The sequence below is a fragment of the Phacochoerus africanus genome, chromosome 10 (assembly GCF_016906955.1).
Source record: "Phacochoerus africanus isolate WHEZ1 chromosome 10, ROS_Pafr_v1, whole genome shotgun sequence".
NCBI lineage: Eukaryota > Metazoa > Chordata > Mammalia > Artiodactyla > Suidae > Phacochoerus > Phacochoerus africanus.
In genome coordinates, this window is record NC_062553.1 from 73788576 (window position 1) to 73810729 (window position 22154).

At 43.9% G+C, this 22154-nt stretch overlaps 1 protein-coding gene across 2 annotated transcripts in view; it reads left to right on the plus strand.

The window, feature by feature from the left end:
* FRAS1 (Fraser extracellular matrix complex subunit 1) overlaps positions 1 to 22154 on the plus strand; it is a 274927-nt gene that overhangs the window by 219306 nt on the left and 33467 nt on the right. For both annotated transcript variants that reach the window (XM_047798478.1, XM_047798479.1), the window contains exons 51-58: positions 1163 to 1322; positions 3614 to 3782; positions 7154 to 7400; positions 8649 to 8993; positions 10883 to 11043; positions 11865 to 12012; positions 17305 to 17510; positions 20599 to 20755. In XM_047798478.1, the coding sequence (XP_047654434.1) occupies positions 1163 to 1322; positions 3614 to 3782; positions 7154 to 7400; positions 8649 to 8993; positions 10883 to 11043; positions 11865 to 12012; positions 17305 to 17510; positions 20599 to 20755 (1593 nt within the window). The remainder of the gene's footprint in view (positions 1 to 1162; positions 1323 to 3613; positions 3783 to 7153; positions 7401 to 8648; positions 8994 to 10882; positions 11044 to 11864; positions 12013 to 17304; positions 17511 to 20598; positions 20756 to 22154) is intronic.

Sequence of the window (22154 nt, forward strand, 5' to 3'; positions counted from 1 at the left end):
TACCAGGTTTCCTCAGTTCCCAAATTGCCTTAGGTTTTGACCAGGTTTTCTGGCAAGGATCAGGTGACACTCCTGGGTTTTCTTTCAACACAAAAACAACCTCCGGCATTTAAGAAAAATCTGTGATCCTGTATGGTTTATTTTTCTCTCTAAGAGGTATGGATTTTTTTCTAAAATCTTCAGCAAAGAAGAAACAATCAACATGGTGAAATTGCTCAAGAGAAATAGTTTCCTGTTTTGATTCCCATAAGCAGGCCATTTTGTGTTTTAGTTTCTTCTAGGCATTTCAGAGTCTTCTAGTATGGATTTGATTGGGAACAATCATTGCACAAACATGTCTTACAGTTTATGTGCCCTATTTCCTTTTTCTCCCTGTCCTCAATTTGGTGTTCTCCCTTAGCCCCATTTTATTTGTGCCTTGTGTGCGAGCTGTTTTGATCCAACCCCAGCATTTCTTAGTAGCGCCTACCTTCCAAAGAAGCTTTTTTAGAAGGAAGTAGGGGCAAATTTGTGCATACGTGCACAGAAGATGGGGTCAGAGACTTTCCTCTGTCCGCTCTAAGAGTTGCCTTTAACGCTCCAGAAGCATTTATCAAAGTGCTTTTTGCTAAGACCCTGGGATTCTCATTTTACCACAGCATAAGGATACTTCTTCTACAGAAAGACGGGTCTTTTGTTGCACAGAATTACAGGATCTTATTTTATTTTTTTATTTTATTTTATTTTTTTATTTTTGGTCTTTTTGCCATTTCTTGGGCTGCTCCTGTGGCATATGGAAGTTGCCAGGCTAGGGGTCGAATCGGAGCTGTAGCCGCTGGTCTACGCCAGAGCCACAGCAACGCGGGATCCGAGCCGCGTCTGCAGCCTACACCACAGTTCATGGCAATGCTGCATCCTTAACCCACCGAGCAAGGCCAGGGATCGAACCCGCAATCTCATGGTTCCTTGTCAGGTTCGTTAACCACTGAACCATGGCGGGAACTCCAGGATCTTATTTTAAAATCTGGCAGAAACATTTATTTTTAAGCCCACTCTCCCTTTTTGTTCTTGGGAAAATACGTTTTGTCTGTAGCCCATTAGAAGAATAAACTAGGTGTGTCAGTAGGCATCTATGAGACTGCCTTTACATCCCTGGCTTAATTCAGCATCTTTTTTCTCACAGAGGACGTGAACTTGGGCTTGATTCGTTACGTGTTGCATGAGGAGAAGATCCGGGAGATGATGGATAGTTTCCAGTTTCTGGTGAAAGACAGTAAACCCAATGTGGTCAGTGACAATATCTTCCATGTCCAGTGGTCCCTCATCAGCTTTCAGTATACCAGGTATGCGTGTTATCGGCGTTCCTTCTTGAGAAATGAATCAGGAAAACAGAGGAGGGCAGGAGAAAGCGCCTGGGGGCAGATGTAATCATCCGATGATGGTGGTGGGGTGATAACAATAATAAAAATTAACAGTTATACCAAATAGGCCTTGAATCCTGTCTGTACCAGGCACTGTAATAGGTACTTGACATTTACCATCTTGTTTAATACTTGCCATTATGAGATGAGTGTTACTGTTGCCTCCACAACAATGAAGCAATAGAGCCAGAAAGAGGTTAAGTAACTTACCTGAAGTCACATAGCCAAAGAGCAGTAAAACCAGGATTTAAGCCCAGTGATGTCAACCGTTGTGCTTCACTCCCTCTCCTAAAAATATTTTTGCCCCTACAGTCAGGTTTAAAAGATAATCCAGCAGAGCTGGTCGGGAAAAATAATATGCATTCAGGTTCTAAAAGTAATCACTGGCCCATAATAATGAGGTCTCTGCCTTCCTTCCATCTACATGCTCTCTGTTTCAAGCTCACATTCTCGCTCCAGCTCTTTTGGTGTCCACAGAATCATGCATCTTTAGGGACAAATGCATAGCTTAACCTACACCGCTCTTTAGGATGTTTTTGTAGTCTGTTGGGGATTCAAGAGGCAAACAGAGTGGCACCAGGTGGTAAAGCACAGTGCTGATATGATAAATTAAATTATAACCAGGATTGTAATTTTTGTAGGGGAAATCATTCTTTAAATCTACATTTCAGAGGGGTTCCCTGCTGTGGTGCAGTGAATTAAGGATCTGATGTTGCTGAAGCTGTGGTGTAGGTCACAGCTGTGGCTCGGATTTGATCCCTGGCCCCGGGAACTTCCGTATTCTGTGGGTGTGGCCAAAAAGAAAAAAAATAAATCTACATTTCAGAGACTCACTATTCTAAAATTTGAAATTGGAACTCAGGAGGAAAAATGGAAAACGTGCAAATTTGATTTCATCTTCCCTGGATATTGACTTTTACTCTCACACTGCTTGGAGAGTTAGTGGAAAATGCGACTCAACTTTTACATATATAATGTTTTGCTATTATTTACCTCTCATTTGTAACTCCTTCAAAATTAAATAAATTGAATAAAACTCATCGCATATTTTGGACACCCTCTAACATTTAGTGGACTAAATAGTACACAGCTTCCCAAAGCTGGCAGTGAGGACTAACACCTCAGAGTCCCTGTGCCTGCAACCTTCACAGAAATAAGCTACAAACCAAAGTCCAGTGGCCATCCTCAGTGATGAAAAGCAAAACCCAGCTCAGGCCCCACCCTCTTGTGGCTTTTCTCAACCTACATGCTTATTATGAATTAATAGCACATGGATACTTTGCCTCCTACTTTCCAACAGCCATACAAATGCCTAGCAGCAAGCCAAGTTAACGCTGTGTCTTAGTCATTCCAGCTGCTCTAACAGAACACCATAGCCCTGGTGGCCTGAAAACACCAGAAATTTATTTCTCACAGTTCTAGAGGGCAGGGGTGCCAGCAGATTCAGTGTGTGGTGAGGGCCTGCTCCCTGGTCCATAGAGAGTGGAGTTCCTGCTGTAACCTCACATGGCAGAGGAAGATGGAGCTCTCTTCTATGAGGGCGCTAATCTCATTCGTGAGGGCTCCACCCTCATGACCTCATCACCTTGCAAAGGCCCCATCTCTAATATTATCGTGGGAGGGGAGGGGATTAGGATTTCAACATATGAATTTGGAGGGGATGCTTTCACTCTACAGCACCTTGTCACTCCCCCATTTCCATCAAGCTCCATTTGTCTAGACACCTTTGTTACCTTGGCCCATTTCTCATTTTCTTACCGCTGGCACCGCCCTGGCTCCTCTTCACACTTCCTGGAGCTCTGGACCCGTCACTTCCCATTTGAGCTTGGCCATTAATTGCCTTTCAAGCAGCTTCTTCCCTAGGAGCCCACTGTCCTATTCTAATTTCTCTACCGCACTTGGAAGCCATTGCTAGTTATTTGAGTTCTGAACTATGGAGGGCACAGCTCTTATGTGCTGTCCATCTTTCAACTCTCTCTCAACACAGGGCGGATATCTTTCTACATCCACAGCTTCCCAAGTCCTCTGGTTTTGTGACTGTCCCAGGTGAACCCACTCCTTCAATTTACCACCTGACTTCTTAAAGGAACCAAACTACCTCTTCTCGGAAATGTCTAACACCAATAACCCACCAGAAGAGACAGGCATTGAACGAGTGCATTCTTCACGGCCCTTTCGGAATTTCACAGACCTGCCTTTTCCTGTGCTTCCAGCTACAACGTCAGTGAGAAAGCGGGCTCCGTCAGCGTCACGGTGCAGAGGACCGGGAACCTGAACCAGTACGCCATCGTCCTGTGTCGCACGGAGCAGGGCACTGCCAGCTCCAGCTCCAGGGTGAGCTCCCAGCCCGGACAGCAGGACTACGTGGAGTATGCTGGCCAGGTAGGTGGGGTGGGGGCCTCCGATTCCTGAACCGCCAGTGGGGCTGCAGCCAGGGCCGGGCCGTGCTTGTCGCAACTGCGGTGCCTTTCCCACTTCTTACCCGCCCCGTCCCTCTGCACCTCGCTCAAGTCATCATTTGACATTGCCATCCCGCAGTGCTTTCTTCTTCACAATCGTCCGATCTCCATGGAAGTTTAAACAGCTGGCCAGCTTCTCAGGCTTTACATTTTGCGTCATGACCAAGACAAGTCTCCAGGGCCCCTCGTTGTTCACTAGGCCATTGGCATCCTAATCCTCCCCGCCCCCCGCCCTTTACCTGAAGCGAGAGAAAGAGTGCAGGGTTGGAATGGTAGGCTGGGTGGGAGATGATGAGAGCTGGAGCTTCACGCATAAAATGAAGGTGGAATTTGGCACTAGCACATACCCACTACTCTATGAGAGATAGATAACCAAGAAGGAGTTCCCTGGTGGCTCAGCAGGCTAGGGCTCCGATGTTATTTATCACTGCTGTGGCTCAGGTTGCTGCTGTGGTACAGGTTTGATCCCAGGCCTGGGAACTTCTGTATGCCATAGGTATGGACAAAAAGAGCAAAAACCCTGCATAACCTACAAGGGAAAAGAATCTGAAAAAAAAATCGATATGTGTACATGAATAACTGAATCGCTTTGCTGTACACCTGTAACTAACACAATAGTGTAAGCCAACTATACCTCAATTAAAAATAAAAATAAATGAAGTGAAGGTGGAGACAAGGGGAGGGTTCAGCTGATGAGGAAGAATTGATCGAATTCGGCCATGGGTTAAAGAACAGGGCAGAAGCGGGAGACGGATGGTGAGACTCCTCACCTGCAGAGGCACCAAAGAGGAGCGGGCTTGGCGAGGGGAGGGGGTGAACTTGACTCTGCTTTGGACGTGGTGAGTGTTAGTTGCCTTAGAGATAATCAGTTGATAGCTATTCGGGTTGGTAGGCGTGCAGAGAGGGCTTCTGGGATAGACACACACACACCACATGTCTCTAGTAAACCCCTTTATGGCAGGATGCCCTGCATGTGTCATCTTTTAAGTATTGCACAATGCCTGGCACTTGTTAGGTACTTATTAAAATTTATTGTTTTTTTCACAGTGGTTTCATTATCTTATGGCATCATAAATCTCTGTCAAGAGGAATGGGCTGACTCTTTGAAGCATTTCAGACTAAATTAAGGTCCCTTATGTCAAATTTATTTTTTTTAATTTTTATTGAAATGTAGTTTTTTTAGGTTTCATCGAAGTAGAGTTGGTTGACAATGTCGTGATCATTTCTGCTGGACCACAAAGTGCTTTGATTTTACATATATGCACATCCATTCTTTTTCAGATTCTTTTCCCATATGAAGTATCACAGAATATTGGGCAGAGTCCCCTGTGCTGTTATATAGCAGGTTAATTTACAATGTTGTATTAGTTTCAGGTACATAGCAAAGTGATTCAGATATATGGATACATAGATATTCTTTTTTAGATTCTTTTCCATTATAGGTTATTACAAGATATTCATATAGTTCCTTGTGCTATGCAGTAGGTCCTTGTTGTTTCTCCGTTTTGTGTATAGTAGGTGTATATTTTAATCCCAAATTCCTGATTTATGTCAAATTTAAGTAAGGAATTAGAAGATATCATATAAGCTCAGGTGTCTTTTAGCAAAATAATCAGATAGAGCAGGTACTTGTGTCTTTCAGCAAAAGACACAGAGCAGCGTGCTCTAGACCTAGAGATCTACGAGCATTTCATTTAGTTGGGAGCATTTTAAAATGTGGAGCTTAATAAAACTTAATTTGATTAGTTGATTAGCTATGGAATAGTAATATAGTGAAAATTAAGCATTTTTCAGATTTGTGTGGCCTAGAGGTTAAGAACTATTGTTTACACGTTTTACCTGCCTCAGTTTACATGAAGTGCAGTCCAGATCCATTGCCTGCCCATTTTTTAAAATTTTTTTATTATAGTTGATTTACAATGTTCTGTCAGTTTATGTTATACAGCCAAGTAACCCAGTCATGCATTGTCCATTCCGTTTTGGACTGATGCAATAGCCCAGGTTCCATTCGAAGCTATTATCTCCATCCTTTGCTTTTTAAAAGCCAAAGTAAAGCCAAAATAAACACCTACAAGTTCACCACTTTTCCCCGATAAATTATTCTATATTGTACCAGGCTAAATTAATTTACTTTATAGATCTAGCCTTTTTTTTTTTTTTTGACCACACCTGCAGCATATGGAGGTTTCTGGGCCAGGGATCCAACCCATGCCACTAGCGACTCAAGCCTCTGCCATGACAACACCAGATCCTTAACCCACTGCACCACAAGGGAACTCCAGATCTAGCCTGTCTTAATGGCAACAGATTTAGTCAAATAGAAAGTTAAAATTCAGTCTCACTTGTTCATAATGTAACTTTCTCTGAGGTCAAACTCTATTACTCAGTATACTGAGATCCTATGTCAATTTTGATTATACAAGTACTATGGTGCTCATGATGACAAATATCTTACACTTGTTCCATGCTTTAAAATATACTTCGTGCCTTCTTATACATTGTCTATTTTTGTCCTCCCAGTAAGCATGTGGAATAGGAGTATTATTACTGTTATTTATAGCTGATGAGGAATCTGATGTTTGTAAAGTTTCATAGCCCAACCCAGCTTGGAAGTAACAGAACCAGGACTTGAGAACCTCACACTCCAAGTTCAAAGATCTTTCCAGTTAAACTTGCCACAAATAGGAGAGGAACTGAGTAATCAAATGACTCTTGCCATCCCAAGTGAGTTAAGAAAACAGGATATGAGAGTTCTTGTGGTGGATCAGTAGGTTAAGAACCCAACGTAGTGTCCATGAGGATGCAGGTTCAATTCCCAGCCCCCTACAGTGGGTCGAGGATCTGGCGTTGCCATGAACTATGGTGTGGGTCGCAGATGCGGCTCGGATCTGGCATTGCTGTGGCTGTGGCATAAGCCAGCAGCTGCAGCTCTAATTCAACCCTTAGCCTGGGAACTTCCATATTCCGCAAGGACAGCCCTAAAAACAACAACAACAAAAAAACAAAAATGAAAGAAAGAAAGAAAACAGTATATGAAAAGTTACCTACGTGGTTTTCCAGTCACACATGGGAGGAGATGTCTTTGGCCTCCATGTGCCTAGATGGTAAATCAGCCCCATGTACAGAAGGGAACGGGAAGAGGTGACACAGCAGGACGTAGGGGCTCGAAGAAGCAGTGATTTCACTCAGTGCTCTGCCCACTGGACTCGAGGCCTCCTTTCCTGCGATGCTCTCGGGGAGCAGGGCAGGGGATCTGGGGCACGGCTTCCCTCCCCGACGTTCCCTTTGTGACAGGTGCAGTTTGATGAGCGCGAGGACACCAAGTCCTGCACCATCGTCATCAACGACGACGACGTGTTTGAGAACGTGGAGAGTTTCACCGTGGAGCTCAGCATGCCAGCCTACGCCCTGCTGGGGGAGGTCACCCAGGCGAAGGTCATTATCAGTGACCCTGAGGACGAGCCCACATTAGAGTTTGATAAGAAGACCTACCGGGTCAACGAGAGTGCTGGCTTTCTGTTTGCACCTATTGAAAGAAAAGGTCTGTTGGTGCCAGAGGTGACAAGGAGCTATACTAAGAGCTGACGTGTATTGAATCTGTTTTTATGTGCCTTGTGCTCATGTACCATGTTAACTCATGTGTGTAAGTCCTTCGCGAATATTTATTCATTTAAATCCCCAGAAACCCTAATAATGACCCTACCCATGGTGAGTACTTTCAGAAGGCATCTCCTCTTAGTTTAAGTTGTTAGCTTATTCTTCCGTGGGACCAGAAGACTGGTTATATTTGACCTTGCAAATGACTCATGAACTCAGGTTTCTTAAGCTCTCACCCCATGCAAAAAATATTTAGTAGCCTTGGTCAAAGAGGGTAGTTACAGTTTGTAAGAGCTGGCTTCCTGTCTCCGTTCTTGGAAGACAGATCATGTGTTTAAAGATTTCCCTATATGTGTGTTACACATAGAGCTTGGATGAGACATAAACTGTGTGTGAGAAATAAAGGACAATTCATGAGGAAATTCAAAACAAAGATCACCCGGATTTAGGACTGTGCAATATTGAAACTTTAAAACCGTGGAAATTAAATGCCCACTTGAAGCCACATATGACTGTACGTGTCGGGTATTTTGTTGCATCTGCTGAGTGGGTGGTGGTGTAACAAACACCGCAGTAGCACCAACCTTCAGAGATGCCACTCAGAGAACAAGCGGGCCCAATCGATTGCTCTGGGGCAGCCAGCCGAGCCCAGACAGGCTGTGGCCCAGGGAGGTGGCAGCACTAATAAGTAAAGTCTTTTGTACAGAGAGGCGGGTTTTATTTTGTTTTGTCTTCTGTTTGTAAAACACGCTTATTTCTCCCTGGAAATCAAAGTGCGGAAGTTTATTCAGAAAGGCAGCGAACTGTGCTCAGTGCACTACCTTCAGGACACAGTTACTTTGCTTAAAGCAACTTTAAGTTACTTAAAGTACCAAGTAGGTCTCTCATCTCTCCACCCACTGTGGTCTTAGATGGTGGGCAGTGATTCTTATGAATAAACAGAGCACTGAATTCACAGACTAGGAAATCCATTTCCAGGTGTTTGGTGAAGTATCTGGGGAATATTAAATCTTCAAGTGGTCTATACCACAGGCTTAAGAACCTGCAAAGCAGGAAGGTTTCATGTCAGGGTTTGAACAGAAGTAGTGATGGAATATGTCAGAGAGAACCAAGCCTATCAAATTACCAGAGATATTAAAATGTGAGAAGTGCTCCTTCAAATGCTTTGGTTTTCTTGCCACTTGTATTTCAGGGGATTCAAGCAGCATCGTATCTGTAATTTGCTACACGGTCCCTAAGTCAGCTATGGGAAGTAGCCTCTATGCCCTAGAATCGGGCTCTGATTTTAAATCTAGAGGGATGTCTGCTGAGAGTCGTGTGATATTTGGGCCTGGTGTCACCACGTCCACCTGTGATGTCATGCTCATTGATGACAGCGAGTATGAAGAAGAAGAAGAGTTTGAGATTGCCCTGGCAGATGCTTCTGACAATGCCCGCCTCGGAAGGGTGGCATCGGCCAAGGTCCTCATTACTGGTCCCAACGACGCCTCTACTGTGGCTCTGGGCAGCACGGCTTTTACTGTCAGCGAGGATGCAGGTAATGGCGAGCATCTCTGGGGTTCCATCACCCATCCCCTGACCTCTTTCTTGAGCAGTTTCCTCTTGGTTTTGAGAGGGTTCTTAAGACATCAAGAATGCCATCCCTCAGTGACACCATTGTCAAGTCTGAGCGTGTTTGATACCAGGCATCCAGACCAAGAATGGAAGGCAGTGACGCATAGGGAGTTCCACCCACTTTCTTTCTTTGGTAACTGATGGCAGGGAGGGACCTGGCTTAGGGTTCACCGGCTGACTCTGTGGTCCAGAGGGAGGGCACAGTGCTAAGCATTCTGGCTTGTGAAGGAGGGGAATGGGGTCTGCTGAAGATGGAGATAAATTGGTGTACTACTCTCCGCCAGAACAACTGCATTCCAAAGTTTCAGTGTCTTAACAAATGGAACTTTCTCATTCATACAGCAGCCCAAGGCAGTCAGGCCTCTTCCCCCTTTTGGCTCCACAGAGGATCTCAAAGTCTTCTGCACACTGCTGGCAGACATCCTGCCAGCAGAGGCAGCAGCCGTGCTCAGTATCTCCTGATCTGAGCCACCTGACCTTTCACCTTTCGAAGGTGATATTCTGAACTAATACTTTGGAGCACTTACTGGACGCAGCCACCATGCCATGAGCATTCATTCATTCTTACTTGTACAGAATAGCAGGTGGAGTCCAGAGAGGTTAAATAAATGAGCAGCGAATGTGGCAGAGCTGGATTAGAACCCAGACCTCTCTTGTACACGGTGTGTCTGCCCACACACCAAATGCCAAGCCAACACTTCTTGTCAGCGCAGCTTATTGGCTAAAAAAATGTGACCTATGGGCTGGTCATGTAGCTTTTGTCTGACCTTCATTGTGAAAATAGCTGAAATTTTGCATATATATCATTAGGACCCTCCAAAGCATGATGTCACAGCAGCCAGAAGATGAACTTAATTCCTAAGATAAGCAGTAGGCACACATGGTTTAAGTAATGATGCACACGCACCACTCAGATAAAATAGGGGAATCACCCCGTTAGGACCGTGTAATTAGGAATGTTCAACTCCAGGCCCCTTAGAGTCCTCTCACTGGTTCTTCCTTCAGTGGCGATTTTCTAGCGCATCCCCGCTGGAGGCGCCAGCTCTGAGTTTCTTCTCCCTAAGTGGGCTCGAGATGTTGTTCGGCGGACCCTCCCCTCTTGAGTTCTTCCTTCCTCTCCTGTGAACAGGCTTTGGGAACAGGCTTTGGGAAGCCACGAAACCACTTGCGCCTGAGGGCTGTCTCTCCAGCACCACCTCCACGAGGGGCCCTCCCCCATAGCCACTCTTTCTTGTCATTGAGCTATAGTTGATTTACAATGTTATGTTAATTTCTGCTGTACAGCCAAGTGATCCAGACACACACACACACACACACACACACATATATACACAGATTCTTTTTCATATTCTTTTCCATTATGGTTTATCTCGGGATATTGAATATAATTCCCTGTGCTTTTAGGACCTTGTTGTTTTTCCATCTTATATATACTAGTTTGCATCTGCTAACCCTAAACTCCCCGTCTGTCCTTCCCCCCCATCCCCGCCCTTGGCAACCACAAGTCTGTTCTTTGTGTCTGTGAGTCTGTTTCTGTTCTACAGATAGGTTCGTTTGTGTCATATTTTAGATTCTACCTACAAGTGACATATGGTACAGGTCCGCTCTTGCTCTTAATGTCAGTACTAAGAGCGGTGGTGACACTTCTCAGCCTTCCTCAGAGGGCAGACAGAAGCATCGCCGAAGTTGGGCTAGGCAAGCTGGCAGGATAAATAAAGCTGCTGCTGCTGCCGTGAGGGAGGACGCTGTTCTGAAAACCTCGCTCATTTTCTGGTTCAAGGTTGACCATTGAATGTATGAATCTCAATTCAGGCACAGTGAAGATTCCAGTCATCCGTCATGGGACTGACCTTTCCACCTTCACGTCTGTCTGGTGTGCAACGCGGCCCTCGGACCCAGCTTCCGCCACTCCGGGAGTTGACTACGTTCCCAGCTCTAGGAAGGTGGAGTTCGGGCCAGGTGTCACTGAGCAGGTGCGCATTCAGAGGTCAAAGGCCGGTGGGTCGGTTAATGTCTCTGGTCTGCTCTCCAGACTCTGGAGGACTCCACACTCCCCTTTCCAAATCACTATCTTCCTTTTCTTCAAAAACAAATAAGGGAGTTCCTGTTGTGGCTCAGTGGGTTATCAACCCAGCTAGTATCCATGAGGACACGGGTTTGATCCCTGGCCCTGCTCAGTGGGTGAAGGATCCAGCCTTGCTTCGAGCTGCAGTATAGGTTACAGATGCGGCTTGGATCTGGCGTTGCTATGGCCGTAGTGTAGGCTGGCAGCTGCAACTCTGATTTGATCCCTAGTCTGGGAACTTCCATATGCCATGGGTGTGGCCCTAAAAAGCAAAAAAGGCGAAAAACAAACCAAAAAAACCCCAAAAGAACAAACTTAATTCTTCTACAAACTGCAAATGACATTTTCATCATCTAATATCCAGCACCACAGAGTTAGGAGAGAAACTGTGCTTGACTGATGTAAATATCTAGAAACAAAACACCTAGGGTTTGTGATGAAGAGATTATCATTCTATGGATTTAAAAAACTTGCTTTAAGACCACCAAAAAAGGCAAGTTATCGCCTTTGTGTTCATCTCTCAAGGCAAATGAATGTTAGGTGATGAGCATTAGGTAAGATTTGCTTTGACTTTTTCTCTCTTTTTTAATTTAAAAAAAATGTATGAAGGTATAATTGACATATAATGTTGTATTAGATTCAGGTGTACAACCTCCTGCTTCAGTATGTGTATGTGTTGTGAAATAAACCCCACAATACGTCTAGTTGACATCCTGATTTTTCTTCTAGTATTGCACCTTGACGATCTTGGATGATACTCAATATCCAGTCATTGAAGGGCTGGAGACGTTTGTGGTTTTCCTCAGCTCAGCACAAGGAGCCGAACTCACCAAACCCTTCCAGGCTGTCATTGCAATTAACGACACATTCCAGGACGGTAAGCCACTGGGGATGCCAGCGGGTGGCTCAGACCCACTTTCTGTTTTTTCCTTAATGTCCATGTCTGTGACACTGAAATGCATTCCCATTTTCATTAAGGACAGGCATGCACACCCTTTTACAGAGAAATATGGGACAGAAATAATCGGTCATGTTTCTGGCACTCAGCTAGGCACAAAAAAGATGCACAGGCATACTCTGGAGATACTGTGGGTTCAGTTCCAGGCCACCACATTAAAATGAATAATGCAATAAACCAAGTGAGACAAATTTTTGTGTTTCCCGGTGTATAGAAAAGTTTACACTATTTCGTAGTCTGTGAAGTGTACAATAGCATTATGTCTTAAAAATGTACATCCTTTAATTTTAAAATATTTATTGCTAAAAAATGCCAATTAGTGTCTAAGCCTTCAGCAAATTGTAGTCCTTTTACGGTAGTCACATCAAAGATCACCGATCACAGATCACCATGACAAATATAATTACAGTGAAAAAGTTTGAAATATTGAGAGCACTAGCAACATGTAATGCAGAGACACCAAGTGAGCAAATGCTGTTGGAAAAATGGCGCCGAGACTCGTTCAACACAGAGTTGCCACAAACCTTCAATTTGTGAAAAAAACCAAAAGAACATAGCATCTGCAAAGTGCAGCCAAGTGAGGTGCGATGAAATGAGGCGTGCTTGTTGTAAGCCTTGGCTGGGCTGTGTCCTCAAGAAGCTCAAGGTCTCGTTGAAGGATCAGACCCCCAAACAGAAAAAAATAGAATATATTATGAGATCTCCCGTCATGGCACAGTGGAAATGAATCCGACTAGGAGCCATGAGGCTTCGGGTTCGATCCCTGGCCTTGCTCAGTGATTGAGGATCCAGTGTTGCCGTGAGCTGTGGTGTAGGTCGCAGACAGGACTTGCATCTGGCTTTGATGTGGCCGTGGTGTAGGTTGGCAGCTGTAGCTCTGATTAGACTCCTAGCCTGGGAACCTCCATATGCTATGGGTGTGGCCCTAAAAAGCAAAAAAAAAAAAAAAGAAAAGAAAAGAAAAGAAAAGAATATATTATGCTAAATGATCAAATAGTGCCATGAATCCAGGAGTGCAGGGCAGAGGGGACTGAAAAGTAACTACGTGTGGAGGAATCGTAGATTTCATAAAGGAGGTGATACAGAAACACAGTCTTCAGGTGTGGTAGGAATTTAATGAATAATAAAAGAAAGTTTTGTTAAAGGGAGAGAGCAGTACATGTAAGGTATAACATTTTGCAAGATGCAAATCTGAAGAACATTGAGGTGCTTGCTTTTGCTTTGAGCCCAGCAGGAGGTGAATGGAAGGAAATAGAGTGGAAAGTCAGCTTGGAGTCAAGTTCTAAGTGGTCTTATGTTCCAGCGTCAGGAACTTGGCAGTGAAGGGTCACAGCAGATTCTGCAAAGCAGAGGAGTGGTGTGATTTTCGTTTGAGGAAATTAATACTGGCCATCCTGGGGGTAACGTGCAGGAGTGAATAGACACAGGTACTTGAACAAAAATGAGTCGTCATTGAAGTGCTGACCTAAGTAACATGAGGATGAAGTAACATAGATGATCCCAGAGGAAGGAATCTGCAAACCTGTGCCGGTAACCCATTGCGTGTTCACCATTTACTTTTGTTGGTTGCCTTCCCCTCAGTAATTGCTGGCTTTGGTTGATTCCCTTCAGTGTGCACATTCTAGGGTAGAAGGCTCTCTAATTACATTATTGCTAATCCTCTCCAACGTGTGTAACTGAGGTCAAATAATTGAAGATCAAAAGAAGAGATGAGGGAGCCAGAGTTAAAACCCAGGTCTGTTCTATGTGAGTCCAGCCTTCTTCTTTTATTTATTATTGTTGTTGTTGTTATTATTATTATTTTTTTAGGGACATGCCCATCGGATATGGAGGTTCCCAGGCTAGGGGTCGAATCGGAGCTGTAGCTGCCAGCCTACACCACAGCCACAGCAACGCAGGATCCGAGCCGCATCTGCAACCCACACCACAACTCAGGGCGACATGGAATCCCCAACCCACTGAGCAAGGTCAGGGATCGAACCTGTGTCCTCATGGATGCTAGTCGGCTTCGTTAACCACCGAGCCATGACAGGAACTCACAGCCTTCTGGTTTTATACTTTACCATGTTGACTTTTCATCTTGTGGTTTTAGCTGGCTACTGCCGTCTATATAACAATGTTTAATGTCACTCAAAATGCTTACAAAGTCAGCTTTCAGCCTTCCAGAGTGATCTTAGCTTCCTTTATCTTTCTCCACTAGGCTGATTTCAGGCTCTTCAATCATCTAAGTAGCTCGTGATCTCAGAACATTTTCTGTTTTTTCCTTTCTCTTCGGCTCTGATACCTGGAATTAGACTTTGGTATGGGCATGAATGATGAGCAAAGCAAAAAGGCCTTGTAACAGCCTGTATGAACTGTGTCCCACCTACTCATGAACTCCAAGAACCAAAGGCAAGATTTTTCCTAGATCGCAGACTTAGCTGTCACCCATAGAGAGGCCACAGCGTTCCAGGCAGTCGGTGTTTGCACTCACTTTGTCAGTTACTGAGATTAGCAGGTAACAGCATTGGGTGACACTTTCCATGCTTGAAACTGGCTCTCAGCCCTGGGAGTTCCAAAAGAATAGAGAGCAGGGTCCCACCATCTATTTCAGGACACACGACTTATACAGATAAGGAGATAACTACCAGTCAGTGTCCCCAAAGAGGTGTTGACAGTAGTGCATGATACCCACTGGGACCCTGGAAGCCTTTGGGGAGTGGTTTCCATTTCTCATTCATGTGCCCCATCCATGTCAAAAAAGAAGGGGTTCACAGTCGGGTGTGACCGACCCCCAGGGCCAGCGCCCCCCTGCTCCCTGTAGAGATCGCAGTGCCCAATAGGGTTGTGGAAGGGATGGCAGGATATGACGTGTATGGAAGCCCTTAACACAATGCCCGACCTGGGCTGGACCCTTTCTGTGTTAGCCATGACCCTCCTACCTGTGTCTCTCCCTGGAGCCACCCATTGCCCTTCCATTGTCTCTGCCTGAATCGCCCACTGGACCGGGGCTCCCTAAAAGCAGGGACTCTTCCCAGAAGACAGTCATGAGAAGCGTTCACCCTCTTCTCTTTTTTTTCTTTCCCTTTCCCTCTTTTTTTTTTTTTTTCCCCCAGTGGATAGGCATGGGAGTAAGGGTTAATATCAGTCACATAGAGAGAAAGGAGTCTTTTACATCGCAAGAGGAATGTGGGGTTGATTAATGCATGACAAAGCCCAAACATTTCCACTTTAGCTTTTAACTTCTCCACTTGATGCCTGTCGGACAGCAAGAAAAATCAATCCAAAGCATTAGATAATCTGCCATGAGCAGAGGCGCTTTCTTGTTGGTGTTGCTTTTTACCTGGCAACAAGCTTCCTTCTTGTCCTCCCGCACAAGGTCACGTTGTTCCCGCCCACCTTTAACAGATGGAAGGAACCCCAAACGGAGAACACGCAGGGCCTGATGCCAAAGTCATTCATCTTCTTTTAGGTGTGGCGTTCTTTTAAGGGGTGTCTTCTGAGTGTTTTCTTTAGTCATAAGTGGGAAATGTTGGGCGTAGCTCAGATAATGGATATGTTTTATGTTTGCTAGTGCCAACAGTCCTGAGTAGTGGGCAGATTGGAGGCAAAGAGAGCTTTCTGCATATTGGCTTGCTGAGAGCTTGGTGCTCTGCCCTCCTTCCTTCCTTTCAGGTTGGCTAGGGGGCACATCCAGGACAAGCCAGGAGATAGGTGGCTATAGCTTAGGGTCAGCTGCCTGCAGCTCCAAGGGCTAATTTGATATATGAATGAATAATTCCCTCTCTATATATTGTCCATTAAGAAAATAATAACTGGGAGTTCCCATTGTGGTTCAGTGGAAACAAACCCCACTAGTATCCATGAGGATGCGGGTTTGATTCCTGGCCTTGCTCAGTGTGTTAAGGATCTGGCATTGCTATGAGTGTGGTGTAGGTCGCAGACACAGCTCGGATCTGGCGTTGCTGTGGCTGTGGTATAGGCTGCTGGCTGCAGCTCAGATTCAACCCCTAGCCTGGGAACTTCCATATGCCGCATGTGCAGCCCTAAAAGCAAAATAATGATAGTAATAATAACTGGCAGTCAACAAAATATTGGTCTTGTAAGAGAACATGTGTTAATTACCAAAGACATTGTAGGAAGTAAGGAGGAAAAACTGATCCCTTGTATTGAGAAGCTTGGAGATAGGGTGCAATACACACCATAATCTAATAATTCCTACCAACGTCTGAGTGCCTGTGTGTACCAGATACTGTACTGAGCACCATGCACACACAATCTCGTTAATTCTCTCAATCATTCTAGTTTGGTATTAACATTTCCAATGTACATATTAGAAAACCCCAAGGCTCAGAAACTCTAAATCACTTGCCCTATATCATACTCCTAATAAGTAGCAGGGCTGGGAGGGAAACTGATTTTACTCCAAAGCCCTTGCTTTTAACCACCATGGCCGTGGTCCCTCCCTAAAGTCAAACGAGGCCATGTGAGTCGCTGAAGAGGTAACCCTACAGCAGTGGCCACAGACTGGGGCCCACTGGCCAGATTCAGCATGTGGGTGTGTTTTGTTTGGCTTCAATAGGTGTGGCCCATATGGAACTTTTACTATTTTACTATTTTAATTGCTTGTTATTTTTAAGTTTAGAAGATATAGAAATGCAGGCCTCTGGCTCAGTTGAACACCCCGATCTGCCAACAAAAGTATGAAGCTGAGAGACATCACCCTTTAAACATGACCTGCTCTTTCCTCTTTACCAGAGTCCCCCCCTCTTCCCTATTGCCTTCCTGGTCTAGGACCAATGTGAGCGACCATGTCTCATCATGCTTGCACTGCTGTTTTCCTTTTTGTAGCCTTAGAAGGAGCGTGAACTTTTCTGGGTACTCAAGTCTCTATCCAGGTTTTTCTTATACCTGGTTCATTTCTCTACTTGCATCTCCTGTCCACATTTGAGATGGCGACTATACCCCGAAGCCAAGCAAAAGCAGGTGCAAACTTGATTCATTCTATTTTGTTAGAACTACACTCACAGTACGCTTCTACACAAGAAGTTTCCTTGTCCTGAGAGCAGCAGCCAGGCTTTGAAATCTGCCTACCACCTGTGATTTCTCAGCCTCTGATAGCCCTTAGTGGAGCCTTGCTGCCAAGTGGCTGCCGAGAGTCTGTGAGGGCTGTGGCCACCTCCCTCAGCCTCCTCGCTAACAGTGCCTCGGTCTTTCCTTCTGCTCACCCAGTGCCCAGCATGCAGTTTGCCAAGGAGTTGCTCCTGGTGAAGGAGAAGGAGGGCGTCCTGCATGTGCCCATCGTTCGGAGTGGAGACCTGAGCTACGAGTCGTCAGTGAGGTGCTATACGCAGGGCCATTCCGCTCAGGTCCTGGAGGACTTTGAGGAGAGAAGAAATGCAGACTCTTCACGGATCACATTTCTCAAAGGGGAGAAAGTAAGTGGATTCATGGTGGCTGAAAGATAAGATTCTCTCCTTCTGTGGTGCCTTTATTTGTCCATAGTGAAGTCATTTAGACAAAGTCTGAACATCCCAGGAATTTTCTGATTAGTTGTTCATGCTTTTAACAATTTTGTCTCTCCCATGTGGCTGTCTGCTTTGTCTCCCACTTACAAGCCAATACCTGTGTCATTGATTGAGCTGGGATATTTAGATGAGGCAGAGCGTTTTGGACATTTAGCAGAAGCAAATGCCTGGGGACTTCTCGTATTTGAAATTACATGGGAGATGAACACACTCCACTAGTGTTCCCTAGAGAGGGAAGAGACACTTCTCTAATACCTGGGCCCTTGTTCCAGGGCAACATACATCCAGGTATAGGACCCATAGTACAGAACGAAACAGGCAGATGTTGAGCTGATTCAAGTCATCAGAGTATTCTCTTGGCAATCTGATGAAAAAATAACACAGGTGAACACAAGATCTCCTGAGAAACTCCAGTCACTAAGTACGGCTGCATCAACATCAAAGCCTGCAACCTCAGTGTGTGTCCAAAGCAGATATTGAATGGGAATCATATTTCCCCATTAATGGATCTCATTGTCAGATGGTCGAGTTGGTTGTACCCCTTGGTTCAAGGCACACACTCCCCACTGGTTAGGTCAAGGCCCTTCTCTTCTTTGGTTGATGTATTCATTTTATTTTCACCCTATTATGCAGCTCATTCCCCTCCCCATCTTGGAGCTCATCAAGTGATTGTGTTTCATGTGCATCTCCTATTTTGTGTTTGTCTTTTAAAATGCCTATTGTTTGATGTATACGAGCTTTAATTCATAAAACTGTTATTGTGTTATATCTTTTTCAAACGTTTACCGTGCTTACTCAGCAATACGTTTTAATATCTGTGCATGCCATTTATATGTACTTCTAATCTCTCGCTTCAGACTGTTGCATAGTATTTTGTGATGTGCATTCACTATCTTTTACCCACTCACTCTCAGCAGTAGACAGTAAGGCCCCTCAGGGGTGGTGCCCAGGCACCTTCCATCAGTGCTCTGGTGCAAATCCCATGCATGTCCACTGGCATGCCTGTCTGGGAGTTTCCTTGGATACATGCTCAGCAGCAACATTTTTGGACCAGGGCATGAATGTGCTTAATTTGAAAAAATAACGTCAGAATACTTCCTAGGATGTCGCTAGCAGGACATGAGGGTTGTTGTTAAAACCCTACAAACTCTTCAACACTTAGCATTATTCATCTTTCAGTTTTTACTAATCTGCTATGTACAAAGTTACATCTCAGTTTAATTTGCATTTCTCTCATGAATACTGTTTATATGCTTATTAGTTAATTGAGTTTCTGCTTATGGAAATGTGTTGCTTTCATCCTTTGTTCCTTATTTTATTGAATTGCTATCTTTTTCTTACTGGTTTGCAATACTTTCTTATGTATTCTAAATAATAGTCCTTAATATTAATAATCCTAACTATTAATATTAATCCTTGCCAGTTTTAGGCATTTTAGGTCCTAGAAACAAAGTTTCTTTTTCTGTCACTTATCTACTACCTTTGATCTTGGTGTTTTTAGGTGAATGGAAATCTTCGATTTTGATATATTCAAATGTATGAAAAATTTTTGCCTTATCATTAGTTCTTTTAAAGTTTAGCTTAAGAAAACTTTACCCATCCCAGGTCACCCCCGATTCTTCCTGCATTTATCTCTACCACCAAAAAAAGCAATAGCTTCTTTCTTTGTGGCTCTCAGCCTTTTATACATTCATGACTCATAAAAGCTCTGTCTCAGTTATGTATTTTATGGGAATTTTACTGGTGGCAAGTTGAAACACATGTTAAAAAACACACATAAATACTGTGAATGTCATCTTCAGCTTTGAGTCTGCATGTCTGTATTTGTTTTAAGTTCAAAAGAAGATTCTCTGCCTATCCAAGAGACAGTTTGTAAGTTAATAAAATTATAAAGAAAACACAGCTTAATACTCTCTATGGTACCCACATGGCAATCTATCCTTCATAAGCACATTTTGGAATCTTCATCTTCTTGTCTTGCTAAGCAACATGTCTTTGGAACTTGTCATTCACTATAATGTCTTTTTTTAAAAGATATATTGAAGTGTCATTACTAAATTCATGCTTTCCATAAATAAATTCTTATTATAAGAAAGATGTAGTAGTGATTGGGGTGGGAGGGGGCATGCTTCAGGAACTTAAAAGCCAGGTTAGCAAACCACATGTAAATGTCCCCAGAGACATCTTCCCTCTGTTTAGTATGATTTAGAAAGTATGACAGGGAACCTTGTTATCCGTATATCCTTTGCAGTATGGTAGTACAGTGAATTTTAAATGTTTCAACTAAAAATAATCACACTTCAAACCACATGACTCTACTATCAAGGCTGCTCTGTTATCTAAGAGTTCTGACCTTATTTTGTGTTTTCTTAAGAAGACAGTCCTCAGTAGAGAATATTCAGTTTGGGAAGCACTTGACTTCTTTCCGTCAAACTGGGATTTAGACTGAATTCTCAGACATTCAGTTCCCAGCTGTTTTCAGATGAGACACCATTTGGCAGCCCGTTTGGGAGTTCTGCAGCTTTTCAAGGTGTCTTTAGCCTCGCAGGAAGCCTTTCCAAGTGCTTTCTAGGACTATTCAATTTTCACAAAGAGAAAGGGACATTATTCAGCTCTCCAGGAAGTATAATCCATATGTTAAGCTCCATCAGAAATCTACCTATGATAACATGTACAAATGGGGAGGTGAGCCCAGGCAAAATGTTCTGCAGGTGCTTCTTAGTGATTTGTTTTGTTGCATTAGTCATTCATAACTTGTGACCAATAACTCAACATGGCTGGAATATTGAATACAAGGCTCCACAGATAAGTGGGTCCACTCAGGCATGAACTGTTAGACTTAAACATTCTGTTTTCTAAATGAAATGGTTTGGATCCTTTGGAATTTGTGTTGACTCTTTGAGGCTGCAAAGAAGAAAAACTCATTTCCTATGGAAAGCCAAGCTAATGATTGCTGTCTTCCTGCAAAGGTTCATTTGTCTTGTGCCCTTGACTCTAGATGAAGAACTGTACTGTCTATATCCATGATGACTCCATGTTTGAGCCTGAAGAAGAGTTCAGGGTCTACCTCAGCCACCCTCTTGGGAACCACTGGAGTGGAGCCAGAGTCGGAAAGAACAACGTGGCCACCATCACCATATCCAACGATGAAGATGGTAACAGGAGAGATTGCCTTTAGTTGTTCTGAGGTCAATGAGGCATGAACTGATGTTTTACCAATACTATAATTATAGGTGAAAGCACTATGAAAGTGTCTACCCATAACAGTCTTGGAATATTTATATAAAACGTTGGCAGGAAATGATCCCCCTCTACAGAGCTCCAATTTTTTTTTTCTGTCTTTTTAGGGCCTCACCCGTGGCATATGGAGGTTCCCAGACTAAGGGTCTAATAGGAGCTGTAGCCGCCGGCCTACGCCAGAGCCACAGCAACACAGGATCTGAGCTGCATCTAGGACCTACACCACAGCTCATGGCAACGCCAGATCCTTAACCCACTGAGCAAAGCCAGGGATCGAACCCGCAGCCTCATGGCTCCTAGTTGCACTCGTTAACCACTGAGCCACGACGGGAACTCCAGAGCTCCAATATTTTTAATTATATTGTTCCCTACACATCGCCAGGAGATAAGGAATGAGTATGGTTAATAGTTAGGACAGAGACACTGAGGCAGATGGAGAATAAAAACTGTTTAAGTCACTACAATTCAGGAGCAAGATTGGAAATACAAGCAGAATCAGTTGAATCCAATGAACTGATTTAAAACACTGCCACCTTCCTGGAAAAGTCTAATTTCTCAGTTCTCTCTCATTGATTTGGCCTCCTAACCTAAAAAAGCTTAAATTCTTTAGTCAGATGTTAGCAAGGAGTGGCCCAGGTGCCAGAGAAAACAAAATTTGTTTCAAATAAGGACATCATTGTTTTACTCAAATAGGTGTTTTAATGAATGGAGAATAATACTAGAAATAGTAATAGCTATTTTCATTGAATAGTTCCTATATTATCCCAAGAACCATTCTAAGCATATTATAGTATTTCATTTCATTTCATCCTGACAGTAGCCCCTGAGGTAAGTGTTATTATCCCTGTATTATAGGTAAAGACATTGAACCTCAGCAAATTATATAATTTACGCTTTTAGTTACACAGCTGCATGAAGAACTTTATTTTATTAGTTCTGGAATCTACATGAGTCAGTGGGACTCTTAGGGTTTGTAATATAAAAACAGGGACTAATTTGGACATTGGAAAAACATCCAAAAAGCCAGCATCGAATCTGAACTAGCTTCTACCCAAAGAGACTCAGGTTCAGACCCTGAAGTCAAGCTCTCCTATTCACACAGAAAACCCAACGACTGAGCCTCAGAGAGGCAACAACTTCACGCTGTGTACAGTGACACCTCAGCTTCAAAAAGCAGACATACAAAAACCTTTGTCGTCTCCAACGAGGCTTATCTTCTACAACTAGGAAGCATCGACTTCCTGAGAGAGAAAGAGGGAACTGAACCTAGAGACATCAAATATTTCTGAAAAAGTCTATAATGTATTTTAAATG